The sequence below is a fragment of the Aquarana catesbeiana genome, linkage group LG02 (assembly GCF_042186555.1).
Source record: "Aquarana catesbeiana isolate 2022-GZ linkage group LG02, ASM4218655v1, whole genome shotgun sequence".
NCBI classification, from domain to species: domain Eukaryota; kingdom Metazoa; phylum Chordata; class Amphibia; order Anura; family Ranidae; genus Aquarana; species Aquarana catesbeiana.
The window spans coordinates 59,267,813-59,288,364 of record NC_133325.1 but is presented as its reverse complement, the minus strand read 5'-3'; the positions used below and the strand labels follow the sequence as shown (position 1 = coordinate 59,288,364).

Here is a 20,552-nt window from a genome sequence, read left to right as displayed (position 1 = left end):
CGTTGTAATAAAGTCCTATCGTAATCTCCACCCCTTTCAGTTGGGGGGGCGTACTCCAGGGCGAAAAAGTGCATTTTGCTGTCATCAAACTGGTGACATAACCCCATATGTCGACTGATGGGAGTTTCAATCTTTTTTTTTATTTACTAAGGAAACATGGTCTCTGATTCTGTGGAAAAAGGGACGTTTGGTCTTCCCCACATAAAATGCATTACACTCGCATATCATAATATAGACTATACCGATGGATTGCCATGTGGCTAAAAAGTTTGGATTATAAAGCCGTCCATTTGGAAGAACGATATTGCGAGATGAATAAATGTATCTACAGAAGTCACACTTGTGACAGGGTATTGTTCCCTTGTTTTTAGTAGCAGTTGCGGACAGGGGAGCATAGTGGCTGTGAACAATGTGATCCCTAATTGACCGAGATCGTCTGTAGGTGATCTCAGGGTGATCCTTGAGATGTTTGGACACCCTGGGGTCACCCATCAGCAAATACCAATGCTTCTGTAGCAGATCACGCATTTGCTGATGTTGACCGGAAAAGGTTGTGATTAATCTTAAGCCTGGATCTGGTTTAGCATTGGTGCGGCCATGAATGAGTTGGCTGCGATCACTCTTTTTGGCTCTGAGGTAAGCTCTTTTAAGGCATTTATTACTATAGCCTCGTGCCTTGAGACATGCTCTTAGTGCTCTAGCCTCGGATTCGAAGTGGACGTTTTCACTTCAATTTCTCCTTAGTCTTAAGTACTGTCCGTACGGGACATTATTGATGAGTGACAATGGATGTGAGCTGGTGGCGTGCAGGAGCGAATTTCCTGCTGATGGTTTACGGAATAAGGTAGTCCCTATGGTTCTGTCGGGATTAATCAGAATGGTAATGTCCAAGAAAGTTAGAGTGGTTTGATTAGCTTCCATAGTGAAGGTTAAATTATAAGGATTAGTTTTTAATCCATCAAAGAAACGGGAGAGATCCTCTCTACTGCCCGTCCAAATAAGGAACACATCATCAATATACCGTTTCCATATCGGTATGTATTCCACCAAGGATTGCATATCCTCCCTGAAAAAAAGTCTTTGCTCCCACTCCCCCAGGTACAGGTTCGCATAAGAGGGGGCACACCTGGTCCCCATTGCGACTCCCTGTACCTGGAGGTAGTGGGAGTGTGCAAACAAAAAGATGTTATTAGTAAGGATGAACCTCAATAGGTCCAGAATGAACCCATTGTAGGCCCGGGGGACATCACCATTATGAGAAATGAAGCCCTCTACAACTGCCACCCCCAAATCATGGGGGATGGAGTTATAGAGGGCCTCCACATCCAAAGTCACAAGCCACGCCCCTTCGGGGATGGCCAAACCATCCAGAGTACGAAGAAGTTCACTAGTATCTTGTAGATATGATGTAAGGCCTTCTACATGGGGCCTAAGAAAATCGTCCACAAGTTGGCTAACATTTTCAGTTAAAGATCCGTTACCGGACACTATCGGCCGGCCGGGGGATTACATAAATCCTTATGAACTTTGGGAAGGGCGTACAGTGTAGGAATCCGAGGGCAAGGCACATTAAGAAAATTCCATGTTGGTTTTGTGATTAAACCCTGATGGTAAGCAGTCCCAATCAGTTTTCTATAGCGTATGGTCATATTGGTGACAAGCCCCTCAGATACTTTCTTGTACCAGTCTCTGTTCTGGAGGAGGCGTAAGACCATGGATTCATACTGTTCGGTAGTCATCACTACCAAATTGCCTCCCTTGTCTGAGGGTTTTACTACCAGGCGGGAGTCCTGTTGTAAAGACTTTAAGGCTGCTTTCTGCTGAACTGTGAGATTAGATTTTGATAGGCCCTTCCATTTGGTCTTGCAGATGTCATCTGTGACCTGATGGATGAAGGCCCAGACGTTGGGGTTACCCTGTGGTGTAGGAAAGATTTTTGATTTGGGTTTGTTAAATAAAAGATTTATTATACTTTTTCTACCTCATTTACCCCAGACTTCTTGTGAAGATATTTTCTGTGGTGAGGGCATTAGGGAGCCATTATGAGGAATTACTAGTCATAGTTTTTTCCTCTCTGCCCCAACTATTAACCACTAGAGGTAGAGCCATAGTGCCATTTTTATCTTTCCCCTTTTTTTGTTGGTAAGATGTACCCGTTGGCTGGTAAGCCGTATCCGTGGGCTGGTAAGCTGTATCTGGTGGCTGACAAGCTGCACCCGATGGCACCCATGGTGTCAGGATGATTGTTGCAGTGCAAACACACCCGCAAATCCCCCAACCTCCCTCAACCCCCCCCTCATTGCTATTCTTGCGCAAGACTTGTAACTGGTGCAGAAAAGCTTGGGAACCGCTGCACTATATACTGAAATTTATGTAACTTTAATACGCTTTATGGACTTTTCTGTTTTTACATATTTCTGTTGAATCGCGCTACACATTTTTATGCATAAAGCATCATATATGCAAGTACATTTTACTTAAATCTATGCTTAATTTCCAAGAGTCTTTAGAGGTATAATAAATGTTTGCTTTTGGGTCCACACCCATAGTAGTCTTCCACTGTTTAGGACAGAGAGACAACCTAGTGAAATAGAAATTCTCACATAATCTTGAATCGCTGTATTTCTCACAGCTGTAATAAAGGCTTGGGTGCCTACTGCACTTGCATTTTGCTAATCAATGGTGCTAAATAGATTTTTTTGATAAGTGAAAACATGCTATGAAATGTGTATATTATAGATAACATCACCCATCAAGACAGTACCCGATCATTGATTTTGGTCTAAGGATAATAAACTGCATATTCTCTGTCTGGGGAACTTGGGCTTTATTACAGCTGGAACGCATTGATTTAAGATTGTATGATAATTTCTATTCTATTAGGTCATCTTTTTATCTTAAACAGTGGAAGACAGCCAATGATGTGAACCTAATGTCATCGATTGCATCATATTCCCCCAACGTGAGGAAAATACAGAGAAAGACAGATCAATATCTGGGTTAGCTTTTCAACTAAGTGGTATAGCCCACATAGGTGGTGGCGGGGGGGGTTATTGACTTTATTATTTCTCTGATAACAGTAGACTTTTATTTATTTCTTCTTTTGTTCTTCAACGAGGGAAAATCTGATTTTTTTTTGGGGGGGGGGGGGGGTCTAGAAGTCACAATTCAAAATGTTTTTGTTTTTTACAAGGGCTGTACCATAAGTAATGCAAAAGTGGGCATAACTTTTTTTATAAACTTAAAGAAGACCTCCGCCCCATTTCTTTTTATATTACCCTGCTTACCTGATGGTGGTATCTGCACATTTCAGATACACACGCATATAGTGGATCCAGATTGTCCTCTCATCCTCTCTCCCTCCCACATCACCGTGTTCAGTCTGACGTCATCGAGAGGCCCGCCGGCTCTTCCAGGTTCAGCTCGATAAGCCCACCCCCTCTTCCTTTCTTTGAATAGACGTTAGAGCGGACAGGATGCACGCCAATTGCCTAATGACGCGCATGGGGAGGAGGGGTCAGATTTTCTTTCTAAACAAAAGGTAAACAAAGAAAAAATTAAGAAAAAATTAAGCCAGATACTTGAGGAAGAGGGTGAAGGTCCACTTTAATCACTTCAGCCCCAGAAGGTTTTATCCCCCTAATGACCAGGCCATTTTTTGTGATACGGCACTGCGTTACTTTAACTGAAAATTGTGCGGTCGTGCAACGCTAGGGCTTTTTTTCTCAGAGAATAGGTGCAGGAACTCCCTCCTTACAAGTTACCTCTTGTGTCCACCCCCTACCCACCACGAGCACCATTCCTTGGTTCCACCCCACCCACCTCTGAGCACTGTTCATTGGTTCCACCCCCTACCCACCTCTGAGCACCATTGCTTGGTTCCACTCCCTGCCCACCTCCAAGCACCATTCCTTGGTTCCACCCCTACCCACCACCGAGCACCATTCCTTGGTTCCACCCCACCCACCTCCAAGCACCGTTCCTTGGTTCCACTCCCTACCCACCTCTGAGCACTGTTCATTGGTTCCACCCCCTACCCACCTCTGAGCACCATTGCTTGGTTCCACTCCCTACCCACCTCCAAGCACCATTCCTTGGTTTCACTCCCCACCCACCTCCGAGCACCATTCCTTGGTTCCACCCCCTACCCACCTCTCAGTAATGGATATAGAACCAAGTATCAATTTTTAGTGCTAAGTAATTTGTATGTAATTTGTTAATGATAGGAAGTAAAATAGATCCCCTGTAGCCAGCAACAATGGAGGACCCCCAGCAACAATAGACTCTGAACAGCTAGCAACAATAGACCTCTCCCTCAGCAGTAGATGTCTCCCAGAAACGATTGTCTCCCAGTTGCATAAGAGTCCCCCAGCAACAATAGATCCCTAACCAGCGACAACTGACCTCCCCAGCAACAATAGTCTCTCCCCCTGTAAAAATAGATCTCTTACAGCAACAATAGATCCCCCAGCAGCCAGCATCAATAGACCCTCCAGTACACCCCAGCACCCCTTGCCATTACATACATTCAGAGCTGGAGGTGCCGGAACTGCGTTCCCCCGCGTTCCTTTTGTAAAAAAGCCCTGTGCGACGCTGTACCCAAAAAAAATTGATGTCTTTTTTTTCCCCACAAATAGAGCTTCCTATTGGTGGTATTTGATCACGGTTTTGATCTGCGGTTTTTATTTTTTGCGCTAGGAATAAAAAAAGACCGACAATTTTGAAAAAAAAAAAAACAATATTTTTTACTTTTTGCTATAGAACATATCCAATAAAAAAAAGTGAAAAATCCAATTTCTTCATCAATTTAGGCCAATATGTATTCTGCTACATATTTTTGGTAAATCCCAATAAGTGTATAATGATTGGTTTGCGCAAAAGTTTTCGTGCCTACAAACTATGGGTTATTTTATGGCATTTTTTTTAATTAATTTTTTTACTAGTAATGGCGGCGATCAGCAATTTTTTTTTTTTTTGCGGGACTGCGATGTTGCGGCAGACAAATCAGACACCTAACTGACACTTTTGACACCTTTTTGGGAACCTGTGACATTATTACAGTGGTCAGTGCAAAAAATATGCACTGTTACTGTACTATTGACACTGACAGGGAAGGGGTTAACACCAGGGGCGATCAAAAAAATTAAGTGTGTCCCTAGGGCAGGGATATGCAATTAGCGGACCTCCAGCTGTTGCAGAACTACAAATCCCATGAGGCATAGCAAGACTCTGACAGCCACAAGCATGACACCTGGAGGCAGAGGCATGATGGGACTTGTCGTTTTGCAACAGCTGGAGGTCCGCTAATTCATATCCCTGCCCTAGGGGATACTTTCTTACTGTGTGGGAGATGGACTCACCAGCCGATCGTCGGGAAGACTCACAGGATGGAGCTCTGCCTATGTAAACAAGGCAGTGCTGCGTTCTGACAGGGGGGAAGTGATAGATTTTCCTTTGGGTCGTCATGTATACACGCACTGCGCATGCGCGAGTTGTTTTTATAGATACCAGCAGAGCTTTTTACATTTATCCTTGCAAGGAACGCTTTCTATGTATTTTTGGAACTTTTAATAAATCTTCAAAGGAATCTCTGCACTATTGGAGTCTCCTTTTTCTCTTCTTTTTGGATAATCCACTGGATGTTTATGCCTGACCTGTGGAAGCACACGTCCATTGGTGTATAGCAATTGTCTCTTGGGAGTGCGCCATTGAAGATGATCTTCATTGATGCTGGCCGGTCACCTGTGTAGGAAGTCTGTGAGATCCTTGCAGCGTTCCTGTTGCTCTACTAAGCCTGTTTTGACGCCCCTGAGTAAGGGCAGTCGCAGGCTTTCTGGTAAGCCTCCATTGTTTCTATTGAAAGGTGATGGGCAGCACAAGTGGTGGAGAACATAGAACCTGGGTCACGCATTGGAAAACTTCCATTTGGATATTTCCATTTATGAATTGTTTTTGTCACCAATTTTTTGTGTTTTATATGCATGTTTACTGACAGTCATTACATATGGACTATTTAATTTGATTTTTCATTTTGCACTGGATTATTGATCACTATTGTTATACTGGTAATATACTGTATACATTATCATTACACACATTATACTCACTTGTAGTATTTATCCGGTGCGGCACTCTTACCTTTATCTGATGGATTTTCTTTCCCTGCAAAGCAATAGCTTTTTTGTAAACAATATATGCTTATTGAGATTTTTTTACCAAAAATATGTAGCAGAATACATATTGGCCTAAACTTATGAAGAAATTAGATTTTTTACATTTTTTACATTTTTTTTATTGGATATGTATTATAGCCGAAAGTTAAAAATATTGTTTTTAAAAAAAAAAACTTTGGTCTTTTTTTGTTTATAGTGCAAAAAATAAAAAGCGCAGAGGTGATCAAACACCACCAAAAGGAAGCTCTATTTGTGGGAAAAAAATGACATAAATTTTATTTCTGTACAGCATTGCATGACCGCGCAATTGTCAGTTATGGTAACGCAGTGCCGTATCACAAAAAAATGGCCTGGTCATAAAGGGGGGGTTAATATTTTGGAGGGTAATGTATCCTCAGAACAGGGTATTTTAATTGTGGGCCAGAAGCAGGGTTGATATAAATAAATGATTTTTTTTTTTTAAATAAAAAAACCTGATTTTTTTTTAATCTGATTTTTTTGGATTTAAATCGACTTTTTTGGATTTTTTATCAAATTTATTTTAATAAAATGCTTTTTGGAGTAAAAATCAATCTAAAGATAGTTTTCTATTTAAGATACATTAATAATTTTGTTTATTCAGCATGAAATGTAGCATGAGGCTGTATATTCTGCAATATATACATTCAATGAATCCAAGCTATGCAAGCTGAGATAACATGCATGGCATTGATGCATTCACACAATTTCACAGTAACCATGAGATAAAACAGAGTTCAAGAATATTCCTTTATCCCATTGTTTTTCAAATCTATGTGCACTACAAACTGTATGATTGAATTGGTTCTGATATCGCAGTTTTACTAACCTGACAGCTTATTATTCTAAATAGGAAACCTTCATTTTGTTTGCAAATATTAAAGATTCTAACTACCAGGAAGATTAAGTCCTTACATTTAAAGAGCACCTGTCATTTCAGATCCATCATGGCAGCACCTGTTAGCGGGCATCCACTCACCTGCTGCCGCCACGTCCCTCTCCTTGTTGTGTCACTGCCGCATCACCAGCCGTCCCATTAAAGTGAATGGGACTGTCAACGGCGGGTCAGAGGAGAATCCACTGTAGGACAGAGACAGTTGCTCTTTAAAACTTATGATTTAAATCGAATGGATTTAAATCAAGCCTTTTTACTAGTGATTTAAATCGTGATTTAATTCGACTTGATTTGAATCAAATCCACCCTGGCCAGAAGGAGTTAGAAACAAGCAGTAGAAAGACCTGCAAGGTGTTAAAGAGAGCCAAAGCATCTGTTTTCTTGTTGAGATTAATTTTGCATAGTCAAACACCCTGGTATGGGGGCTCCCACAACACTATATAGGTATTGCCTACATTTTACAACTGCTGTGATGGGATTGACAAATAATGGGCTTTCCAGAAGAAAACATTACCCGATGCTTATTTATGTTTTTATGTTAAAAGAAGGGATAGGAATTTCAATTGGCTGATTTTCCTCTTCAACACAGATTATTTGACCAGATGCCTAGGCGTTTGGTGACTGCCCCAGCACTGGGCAAAGTTTGGAGGAGGAAAGATAAGAATTGTTTTATCTCCTATTGCTTTGCATTTATCCATCTGAGCAAGGCTGTGAGCACAGCATTAAAGCGGAGTTTCACGAAAAAATTTTTTTTAAATGTCAGCAGCTGCAAATACTGCAGCTGCTGACTTTTAAAATAAGGACACTCACCTGTCCCGGGGTCCAGCGATGTCGGCACCCGAGACCGAACCGTCCCTCGTTCCTCGGGTGCTGCCGCCGCCATTCTCAGTGAGGGAATCGGGAAGTGAAGCGTTGCAGCTTCACTGCCCGGTTCCCTACTGCGCATGCGCGAGTCGCGCTGCGCATCTACACTGGTCCCCGTTGTGTTGTGGTAACTGTGTATTTCCCACAACACAACGGGGGTGGGCGGGCATTTTGCAGCTAGCTGCGGCTAGCTATTCCCGGAAGTGGGTGCAGATACCTGTATAATACAGGTATCTGCACCCCCCCCTCCCCCCTGAAAGGTGCCAATTGTGACACTGGAGGGGGGGAGGAATCCGATGAGCGGAAGTTCCACTTTAGGGTGGAACTCCGCTTTAAGTTGACATTTGACAAAAGGTCCACTTTAAAATGTCAAACAAAACCAAAGAAAACTCCCAGCTCAATTTACTGACCAGTCTGCAACCAACCAATTTCCTGTTGGATGTGGACTGGTCTGTAAGTTAAGCTGGGAATTTTCTTTGGTTTTGTTTGACGTGCGTCGCCCTTCCACGTGTTCCTTGCTGCAAAGGCCAGTTATAGGTGGGGGCAGTGGCCATTTGTTTGTTTCCACTCTAAAATTATCCTGTGATTTGCCCATGCAGGGAAAATCAATAGGTTGAATTTAAAGGGGTTGTAGACTCTCATGTTTTTTGGGGGGCCTGTCACTGACCGGCCCCCCAGCCCCCACGTTTTATGGAGTCCTGTATTTCCCCTCCCGCCGGAGACGCGCTCCTCTTCCTCTCTGCCTAGGATTCTCGGCTCTTGATTGGATAAATTAATAGCAGTGCAGCCATTGGCTCCCGCTGCTGTCAATCAAATCCAATGCCCCGGGGGGCGGGGCAGAGTCCTACATTTGGCGTCTATGGACACCAAATGCTGGACTCGTAGCGAACCAGCAAGGTACCTCCCTGGGAGAGAGCTTCTCCTAGGGGGTTATACGATGCGGGAATGAGCTACCAGCACCGCCGGGGGACCCCAGAAGTCGAGGATCGGGGCCACTCTGTGCAAAAGGAACTGCACAATGGGGGTAAGTATGACATGTTTGTTATTTAAATAAAATAGAAAACAAAGCCTTACAATCACTTTAAACTTCCCCAACTCCCTATACTAATCCTCCTTCGCTCACCTGCCATTGCTTTCAGCCAGGAGCAAAGAAATGAAGATTCTCTATTTCAAGAGCTAGGGCTGTCTTCCCCATGTGACAGCATTGGGCCAATTACCAAGCATGAATTCTGTTGCATGAAAGGAAAGCTTTGTTATACCTGGAACGAACATGGGCAAAGCACAGGTTTGTTTTAATGGCTATTGTAAGCATGTCTGGCAAAAATTTTTTTTTTAATTGTGAACAAAGAACAAAATTAGACTAGTCCAGTTATAAAATTTTAATTTTCATCATTTCCAAATTGTGAACAAAGAACAAAATTAGACTAGCCCGTTTATAATAAAACTTTCATTTCGTTGTTTGTATACTTCCTCATTATTTGTACATGTGGTTTTTATAGTGCACCCTGTATTCATATTTCATATTTATTCATTTGTTTATAGTTTGTTCTTGTTTTCCAGTCTTCGCACCTCCATCATCAGACCATCCGTTCCACATGTAAGTCTCATTTCAGTGATTCATAACATGTTCATTTTATGTTCTTCCATAGTCTGCCATCTTTTTTTATATTTTGAAATGTATCTCAGTCATTTCATGAAAAATTATGATGATGATCATAATGGATGATGATGATGACGACTAGCACATGAAAATTATTTAATTCAAACTTACCTTAAACTGGGAATAAGGTAAATAAGACCATAATTTATGAGTTGGTTTTTACATACAAGAATTTTCATGGAACCTTTCAGAATACAGCAAAAAATAAGACACTAACAAATAAACCAAAGTCATTTTTATAGGTGTGCAAAGACAAGACTGACCTCTTCTAGTCAAAAGAAATGATGTCCAGATAGCAGAGTTTTTAAAAAGAAGTCCTGTCCTTGAGGTATTATGACTTGAATGCTTGACTGATTAGCTTCATCATCAGGATGATTGGTAATTAAGTGAAACATTCAAATAAAAATAGTCTTGATTACATTGTCCTACCATTGTGGCACCTATTAAACCTCAATATGGAAATGTTCCTTTATCCCATGAATGTTTGATAAGATCTGCTAATCAGAACTTTGACTGGGCTTACTTAAGTCTTATTAGGACTCTGGGTACTACTTGTTCCTAACTAGCGAAGTATTTTGCAGTTGTTATCATTCCGTCTTTGCAAAATGCTTGACTTCTTAGAAGAAGTTGAACTTGTATTACAAGGACTGCACCAAAGTCAATGCAAAAGTGGGCATCATTTTTTTATTAACTTCCATAGGTTATTCAAATTTCATACGTTGGTAAAGCAACTCTTCCTCTATAGTAACTCATCGTCTTTTTCATTGCAGATTAAAAATGGATTCAATGCAGAAGCACTGTGCCATCATTGACTTCTTGACGAAGGAAGGGTGCAGGCTGTATGACATCCACACAAGGCTAAAGAATGTTCATGGAGAAGACAACATTGACAAGTCGCCAATGACAAAACTTTGCTCTTGTCAAAGGTGTCATCTCTGTAAACATTCTAGCCTTGAGCTGTTGTGTTCTGACAGGGCGACCGCCCCCCGCCAGAACATGCCGATCAGTCAGTCGGATGCTGGTTTTCCGACAGAAGCCAGCCAAACGGACAGCTTCTGTCAAACAGACCAACATACACACGGGCAGAAAGTTGTCTCCCGACATTCTGCTTGTGTGTACAGGGCTTTACTTTACCAACATGTGAAATTTTAACACCTGAACAACCTATGTACTGTATGTTTATAAAAAAGTTATGCCTGCGTTTGCATTACTTTTTGTACAGCCCTCATATATGAATGATGGAAATAGAAGGTAGATAATAACAAAGGGCAACTTTACAAAAAATAAAATGGTGGATTGGATGGAAGTGGGTGTATTTTATGTATAATTTTCACTGCACTCCACATTCTCCAAGCTTTCATTGAAAGACACAATCCCAGTACACCTTCAGATGTCTAACGTGGACATCTAGTATTAGCTGTATTGATTAATTCTGCTCTGTATAAATAAGTGGAAGACAACGCCACCAACAGATTAGTCCTGAAAATACAGCAGGACTGTATATTTCAAGCTGTAAATTAGCTTACTTGCAAGAGTTTTCATAAAAATTCTGAATCAAAACCTTTGTTTGGTCATATGTAACGGTTTTTGATTCTCAGGGCATTGTGATATATCTAGCAGTATGTAGTCACTTTTAGTTGGATTTGTTTTGTAATGTTGCTCAGTGGCTTCCTCAATTTTAGGCTGCTTTCATTTTGAGGCGGTTTTCAAGCCTCTAACTAATGCCTGAAAACCGCCTCCCCATTCATTTCAGTGTGACTTTTCACATTGGGGCGGTGTGCGGTGTGACAGCAAATTTACACTATTATACAAGCTGTACACTCACTACTTTACATTGTAGCAAAGTGTAATTTCTTCTGTGTTGTCACATGAAAAGTTATAATAAAATATTTTAAAAAATGTGAGGGGTGTACTCACTTTTGTGAGATACTATATATATATATATATATATATATATATATATATATACACACACACACACACAGTGTATATAGAGTATATTGACCTCACTAGTTTATAAATTAGGTGGCTTCTTTAGTTTTATTTCTCCAGGCGTTTCCTTCCCTTACTTTCACTTGCTAATCCTGAGAATAACAGACTTCCTGTCCCTGGATGGCTATGCTTACCCCTCCCCTGTTTTTATGGAGGGAACCATGGTTGTGTCATCATGGACTTCAAACATATCTGCCTTTCTTCATCTCCATTACACCACTGATGGGAGATTAGTAGTTTATTTAAAGTGGACCTTCAGTCATTTTTTAAACTTTCCATCTATTAAATTTTCTTCCCTTGTTGTTTTAACTTTGGATTGTAAAACATTATCTCTTTAAGGAAAATAAATTTGTTTTATGCTTCTAGTTCAGTGACAAGGGCACAGTATTTCTGGCAAAATTAACAGATATTTTTTGTACTTGCTGAAAATACAGTCAGCTCACAAATGTATTTTTATTCTTAGGTTTAGTTATGCGTGTGAAAGTGAGAGTTTTAGAATACACCCTCTTTTGACTATCTTAATGCAATCACCAGGGTGCCATATGGTCTGTGACAGTTGACAATCGTATGTGTTGTATGACTGAAAATGTGATTTATTATTCGGTAAAGAAAATGGCATTGGAGTGGTGACAAATAGGGTAGAAGGTCTCAACACCAGTTTTCAGATGGTTGTTCCAGATTTGCAGGTCTTATGTACTGGTGAAGGCATACTTTCTGTAAAATGAAATACTTTTAGATTCATACCTTTTTAACTTCTTTATCCAAAAAAGCATCCACAACAGACATTTTGAAGGCAGTACCCATATTTTATGCATTGCCAACGTCATCAACAAGACACATCAGCCATTTCTCACACCAAATATCATTTGAACACAGGTGAATTGTTATCGCACCAACAAAATGGCTTCCAGCAGGTTATGTGGATGGCAGCTGCTTGTTAACACCATCAATATGCATTTCCTTTTAAGTTCTATATTAACCCATCAAACTTTCTTTATTCTAGCATTTCATTTACTCCTGGGCCTACTCACACGTATTGTCAGCAGCCAATTGGAATGTAAGAACTCATTTTAAACTCCTAATCTATGTTGTGCAAAGATGGGTGCAAAGACAGCAAAAAAAAAAACTTGGCTGCTCTATGTTGTGTGTGTCTGTACAAATGCTTGTTGTCCCAGTCATGACTGACTTATGTGTTGAAAAATTGTCCATTGGAAGGGCAATGGTAATCATAGGTGAGAATGGTTAGGCAAGGAGAATTGAAAAATATTAACCCTATCTGAAATGTAACTTGGCATAATAGTATTAAAAATAATACCTCAGCCTTCTCCCCTCCACAAAAATATTCAGTTCACTACTCATTGTTTTTGCCATTCTCCATCCATTTTTATAATTCATTAAGAATGCTGTATTTCCCAGGACTAATAGAGGTCCTATATATTATAAACCAAGCTATATTTTGGACGTTTACCTCTTATGTGTCTGCATGGTTGGCGGGCGTTCAACCATCTTCAGCCTCCTCAAGTTCTGCACTCCAGCTGCTCTAGTATCATCTAGAAGTATTCAGAATTTGGTCTCATGAGCCATCCCAACATCTGAATGACAGACATTTGCAGACAGTCAATGGGGGGGTCAAACAACTCCAATCGAGTTGTCATGTGATCTACTGGTAATGTTATTGGCCAGGGCCTCCATTCGAAATGCTCTCTGTAAGTGGGGTAAGGTATAGGAGAATCATTTAAAGGAGATGGGTCTTGTTGAGGTGCCAGATGCAAAAGCATACATTGTCATAGCTCATCACCTGAATTTTTTGTGTCCTGGACAGCTGCCCCTGCTAGCTGTCTTCTATTTTATCCTATCAGCTGCATATACTATCTCCTAGGTAAGAAATGCAAAATGATTGCCCAGGAAGTGAGGGTCTGCTTAGTATGGTCCATAGCTAAGTGGACACTAGCTGTTGTTTTTGTTAAAAAGCTAATTTGCAATTGGTTGTCCAGTTGGTTGCTACACTCAATGCCTCTACTTTTCATCCATATATTTTAATCAGTACCAATAAAAGCAAGTAGGTGTTGAAATCAGTTCCAAATTAGATATATGTGTACTTCTTAAAATAACATTAGAACGTAAAAATGCTCTTCAGCCTGCATACTTGCTCACTCATTACCCCTAGCTAAAGATTTATTCTATTTACTTTTTATAATTAAGAATAGGGATGAGCCGAACACCCCCTTGTTCAGTTCGCACCAGAACATGCGAACAGGAAAAAAGTTTGTTCTAACACGCGAACACCGTTAAAGTCTATGGGACACGAACATGAATAATCAAAAGTGCTAATTTTAAAGGCTTATATGCAAGTTAGTGAAACAATAAAAGTGTAATATCCCTTTAAATTTTGTACCTGGGGGGGTGTCTATAGTATGCCTGTAAAGGGGCGCATGTTTCCCATGTTTAGAACAGTCTGACAGCAAAATGAGATTTCAAAGGAAAAAAAGTCATTTAAAACTACTCGCGGCTATTAATGCATTGCCGGTCCGACAATACACATAGAAGTTTATTGATAAAAATGGCTTGGGAATTCCCCACGGGAACCCCGAACCAAAATTTAAAAAAGAAAATGACGTGGGGGGTTCCCCTAAATTCCATACCAGGCCCTTCAGGTCTGGTATGGATATTAAGGGGAACCCCGCGCCAAAATTAAAAAAAAAACGGTGTGGGGTCCCCCCAAAAATCAATACCAGACCCTTATCCGAGCACGCAACCTGGCAGGCCGCAGGAAAAGAGGGGGGGACGAGAGCGCTCCCCCCCTCCTGAACCGTACCAGGCCACATGCCCTCAACATTGGGAGGGTGCTTTGGGGTAGCCCCCCAAAACACCTTGTCCCCATGTTGATGAGGACAAGGGCCTCAACCCCACAACCCTGGCCGGTGGTTGTAGGGGTCTGCAGGAGGGGGGCTTATCGGAATCTGGAAGCCCCCTTTAACAAGGGGACCCCCAGATCCCGGCCCTCCCCCCTGTGTGAAATGGTAAGGGGGTACAAAAGTACCCCTACCATTTCACTAAAAAAGTGTCAAAAATGTTAAAAATGAAAAGAGACAGTTTTTGACAATTCCTTTATTTAAAAGCTTCTTTCTTCTTCCTTCATCTTCTTCTTCTTCTTCTTCTTCTTCTGGTTCTTCTGGCTCTTCTGGTTCTTCCTCCGGTGTTCTCGTCCAGCATCTCCTCCACGGTGTCTTCTTCCCTTCTTCTCCTCGGGCCGCTCCGCACCCATGGCATGGGGGGAGGCTCCCGCTCTTCTCTTCATCTTCTTCTCTTCTTCATCTTCTTCTCTTCTTCATCTTCTTCTCCGGGCCGCTCCGCACCCATGCTGGCATGGAGGGAGGCTCCCGCTGTGTGACGCTTCTCCTCTTCTGACGGTTCTTAAATAACGGGGGGTGGGGGGACATGACGGGACTTCCCTGTGGCATTCCCCGTAACGCCACAGGGAAGTCCCCTCAAGTCACCGTGCATCAGAGGGGGCGGGGTCACTGGGTGGCCCCCCCCCCCCGTTATTTAAGAACCGTCAGATGAGGAGACGCCGTCACACAGCAGGAGCCTCCCTCCATGCCAGCATGGGTGCGGAGCGGCCTGAGGAGAAGAAGATAGAAGACGCCGCAGAGGAGATGCTGAACGAGAACACCGGAGGAAGAACCAGAAGAGCCAGAAGAAGAAGGTGAAGGAAGATAGAAGAAAGAAGAAGCATTTAAATAAAGGAATTGTCAAAAACTGTCTCTTGTCATTTTTAACATTTTTGACACTTTTTTAGTGAAATGGTAGGGGTACTTTTGTACCCCCTTACCATTTCACACAGGGGGGAGGGCCGGGATCTGGGAGTCCCCTTGTTAAAGGGGGCTTCCAGATTCCGATAAGTCCCCCGCCCGTAGACCCCCACAACCACCGGCCAGGGTTGTGGGGATGAGGCCCTTGTCCTCATCAACATGGGGACAAGGTGTTTTGGGGGGCTACCCCAAAGCACCCTCCCAATGTTGAGGGCATGTGGCCTGGTACGGTTCAGGAGGGGGGGCGCTCTCTCATCCCCCCTCTTTTTCTGCAGCCTGCCAGGTTGCGTGCTCGGATAAGGGTCTGGTATGGATTCTTGGGGGGACCCCACGCCGTTTTTTTAAAAATTTTGGCGCGGGGTTCCCCTTAATAGCCATACCAGACCTTAAGGGCCTGGTATGGAATTTAGGGGGACCTCCCACGTCTTTTTTTTTTTTTTAATTTTGGCTGGGGTTCCCCTTAATATCCATACCAGACCTGAAGGGCCTGGTATGGAATTTAGGGGTACCCCCAGGGCTGTGTTTTGGCCTAGGCCGACAAGGCCTAGGCCTAGGGCGGCACTTTGCGGGGGGCGGCAAAATAGGCCGCCCCCCCGCATGAGAGAAAGTCCCCCCACCCATCTGACTGATTCCCGGCTCCCGCTGCCGGTTCCCGCTGCCGCCTCCCACACACTTGCAGCCCACGGCGACCGGCTTTCTGTAGCGGCGCCGCGGTGTATGGGCGTGCTTGGCAGAGGGTGGGGGCGTGTATCTCACGCCCCCTACTCTCTGACAAGCACGCCCATACACCGCGGCGCCGCTACAGAAAGCCGGCCGCCGTGGGCTGCAAGTGTGCGGGAGGCGGCAGCGGGAGCCGGGAATCAGTCAGACGGGTGGGGGGGCTTTCTCTCATGCGGGGGGGCGGCGTGTGTCACTCGCGCCCCCCATATGCAACAGGTGACAGGTGGAGCCTTAAGCTCCACCTACCCTCCCCTGCACTGCTTTCCTGCAGTGAATCTTCTCCTCGGCCCTGGGGCTGTGACGTCAGGAGGAGAGAGAGGAGCACGAGGGAAACCCCCAGGACAGCAGGTACAGTGATTTAATAAAGTATATCAGTGTTATGGGCACAGTGGCAGCGTTCAATGGGCACAGTGGCAGCGTTCGATGGGCACAGTGGCAGCGTTCGATGGGCACAGTGGCAGCGTTCGATGGGCACAGTGGCTGCGTTTGAGGGCACAGTGGCTGCGTTTGATGGGCACAGTGGCTGCGTTTGATGGGCACAGTGGCTGCGTTTGATGGGCACAGTGGCTGCGTTTGATGGCACAATGGCTGCGTTTGATGGCACAGTGGCTACGTTTGATGGCACAGTGGCTGCGTTTGATGGGGCACAGTGGCTGCGTTTGATGGGGCACAGTGGCTGCGTTTGAGGGCACAGTGGCTGCGTTTGATGGGCACAGTGGCTGCGTTTGATGGGCACAGTGGCTGCGTTTGATGGGCACAGTGGCTGCGTTTGATGGCACAATGGCTGCGTTTGATGGCACAGTGGCTACGTTTGATGACACAGTGGCTGCGTTTGATGGGGCACAGTGGCTGCGTTTGATGGGGCACAGTGGCTGCGTTTGATGGGGCACAGTGGCTGCAATTGATGGGCACAGTGGCTGCGTTTGAGGGCACAATGGCTATGTTTGATGGCACAATGACTACGTTTGATGGGGCACAGTGGCTGCGTTTGATGGGGCACAGTGGCTGCGTTTGATGGGGCACAGTGGCTGCGTTTGATGGGCACAGTGGCTGCATTTGATGGCACAGTGGCTGCATTTGATGGGCACAGTGGCTGCGTTTGATGGGCACAGTGGCTGCGTTTGATGGGCACAGTGGCTGCGTTTGATGGGCACAGTGGCTGCATTTGATGGGGCACAGTGGCTGCATTTGATGGGGCACAGTGGCTGCATTTGATGGCACAGTGGCTGCGTTTGAGGGCACAGTGGCTGCATTTGATGGGCACAGTGGCTGCGTTTGATGGGCACAGTGGCTGCATTTGATGGGCACAGTGGCTGCATTTGATGGGCACAGTGGCTGCATTTGATGGGCACAGTGACTGCGTTTGATGGGCACAGTGACTGCGTTTGATGGGGCACAGTGAGACCCCCCCCCCGATAGCATTAAAACTCAGCAGCTAAAAATACTGTAGCTGCTGACTTTTAATATTAGGACACTTACCTGTCCAGGGATCCAGCGATGTCGACACCTCAGCCGATTTTCGGATTGGCTCTCGGGTTTTGCCACTATCATTCATGGTAAGGGAAACCGACCGGTTCCCTACTGCACATGTGCGAAGCGCGTTGCACTTTCTGAATGGCCCAGTGGAGGAAGGAGGAGGGGGGCAAACTTCAGAGGGGACAGCGCAGTCTCCCGGAAGTGGGGAAGGGTACCTGTCAGAAACAGGTACCCGTTCCCCCCTGAAAGGTGCCAAATGAGCCTAAAGAGGAAGGGGTGTTGTTTACAGATGATAGGGTGGGTCTTAAACAGGAAGGGGTGTGGCCTCGGCAGGATGGGGTGGGTCGTATTTAAATTAGGGGGGTGCATGCGTTTAGTCAGGCCTAGGGCAGCACAAAACCTAAATACACCACTGGGTACCCCCCACGTCATTTTTTTTTTTTACATTTTGGTTCGTGGTTCCTCTGTGGGGAATTCCCATGCCGTTTTTATCAATGAACTTCTATGTGTATTGTCGGACCGGCAATGCATTAATAGCCGCGAGTAGTTTTAAATGACTTTTTTTCCTTTGAAATGTCCATTTTGCTGTCAGACTGTTCTAAACACGGGAAACATGCGCCCCTTTACAGGCATACTATAGACACCCCCCAGCTACGAAATTTAAAGGGATATTACACTTTTATTATTTCACTTTAAGCATTATTAAAATCACTGCTCCCGAAAAAAACGTCCGTTTTTAAAACTTTTTTTTGCATTGATCAATGTCCCCTGGGGCAGGACCCAGGTCCCCAAACACTTTTTATGACAATAACTTGCATATAAGCCTTTAAAATTAGCACTTTTGATTTCTCCCATAGACTTTTAAAGGGTGTTCTGCGGCATTCGAATTTGCCGCGAACACCCCAAATTGTTCGCTGTTCGGTGAACTTGCGAACAGCCGATGTTCGAGTCGAACATGAGTTCGACTCGAAGCTCATCCCTAATTAAGAACATCTAAGGGACCCTACTGAACGACATTATCCAGGCGAGTGATATCCAGCTGTACAAATGTGTAAATCTCTGCAGATGGCAATTATGTAGCTGAAAGCACTTGTTAAAGAAGTTTCCCTTTAAGGAACACTCTTATGCATTGTTTTTCTATAAACTGCCCCCCTTTAAATAACTGCAGTACATTTTTTTAAAAAAGCCCTTTTTTCAATAACCCTTTCTGTTGCTTTTTTCTAAATGTTCCAAAAGACTTGAGAGCATTTGTCTTTTGCAATCGGGTTTGGCAATGCTAGAGTGAATGTCTATAAACTTTCCAATTCCCCAATGTCTCCTAGCTGAGCCTGCTTGGGGAAAGAATCAGTCATCCAGAATAGCTTTTACAGGTTGATTGATTGCTATTGGCCTCCTCCCTCCCCAAGACAAGCGCTCTCCCTCCTTGCTGCATGGGCATAAACATGAATGTTCTCTCAATTGTTCATAAGAACAATCTGGATAGTCCATACATGGCGGCTCCTCACATCTAGGCACAAATAAAGTTAGAAACATATGGAAAATTTAATAGGTCCACTTTGTGACTTCTCGTCCTCTTCCACCTTTCTTGACTGAATGAGCCTGAACCAAAAACAACGTTCCCAAGATGCAAAAATTGATTTATTAAATTTTCTCCTAAACTGTGATGAGATTTCATTTTTATGAGAGTGGGGGTGTTTCATGGCTTCAGATCCTGATCTGCTCCTCCTACATGGAAAGTACGTAAAATTGTAATTGACTGCATTTAGTGATTTCAAAAGATCCTATATTTAAAACAAAACATGGATCTCACATTAGAAGTAATATCTCCTTCAATGGCTGACGTCCTAGAAAGGATCCTGGAACTGGCAGTTTTTGAGATCGCAAAGGTAAAACCCCACTCTAAATATAGCAGTTTGTTCAAATATCTGCACACAGACAGATTTGCAAAGAAACATCGAATTCATGAATCTCTTCAATCAGGATTCATGAATGATAATGTGATTAGGAATGAGTGGCCAATTTCCCAGCAAAATGCCTTTGCATAAATTTCTTCAAAGTGGACTTCTAATTTTGCCTTGAAGCACTTGATCACCAAGTGATCCCGATCATGTTTTATTACGTCTTTTGTTTCTTAACAAACCAATGACCAGGTTGGAACCAGGTCGGCAAACTGCTAAGATGTTCTTCAACTTGTATTTGAACTGGTAGAAGTCTAATGGACCTGTTTACCAGTTTCTAAGTGAGTTTATTTGTCCTGTGGTGTGGCAATTCTTTTAGAATATCCAATTGTGCTTTCGTTTCCAAAGCACGTAATTAGAGATGAACTCACCACTCATCTGCAGTCTTCCACCATAGTACAGTCTCCTTTCCTGTAATGTTATTGCTTAGTCTGATTTCACTGCATTTTGGAGTTGATTTACTGACCCGGAGAGCGCAAAATCTGGTGCAGCTCAGCATAGGAACCATTTAGCTTCCATATGTTTTTCTCAAAGCTTAATTGAACAAGCTGAAGTTAGAAGCTGATTGCCTACCAGGCACAGCTGCACCAGATTTTGTACTCTCCAGTTTTAGTAAATCAACCCCACCGTGTCCTTTTCACAAGCTGCACCAAGTCAGATAGAGGCCACCTGAGAGTTCAGCATCATCTAGCCCAGTGGTTCTCAGGACCCACTAACAGGCCAGATTTTAAGTATTACCTTGGGGAGATGCAGACTAGAATACTGCAATCACTGAGAAGCAAATTATATCACCTGTGATGTATTTCAGTTATCTTGCAAACCTGGCCTGTTAGTGGGCCCTGAGGATAGGAGTTGAGAACCAATGATCTAGCCCTTTTTTTACCTTGCTTTAATGTCCCTGGCCCACCCCCTCCAATAATGGGACTTTTTTTTTTTTTAATCACTGAGGCTTTACCTAGGTATGCAAATACAGCCTGCCTAGGA

At 43.6% G+C, this 20,552-nt stretch overlaps 1 protein-coding gene across 1 annotated transcript in view; it reads left to right on the top strand.

Annotated features, from left to right (window-relative positions):
- GRM5 (glutamate metabotropic receptor 5) overlaps positions 1-20,552 on the top strand; it is a 528,413-nt gene that overhangs the window by 493,019 nt on the left and 14,842 nt on the right. The window contains 1 exon segment of the mRNA XM_073612964.1: positions 12,606-12,659. Coding sequence (XP_073469065.1) covers positions 12,606-12,659 — 54 coding nt within the window.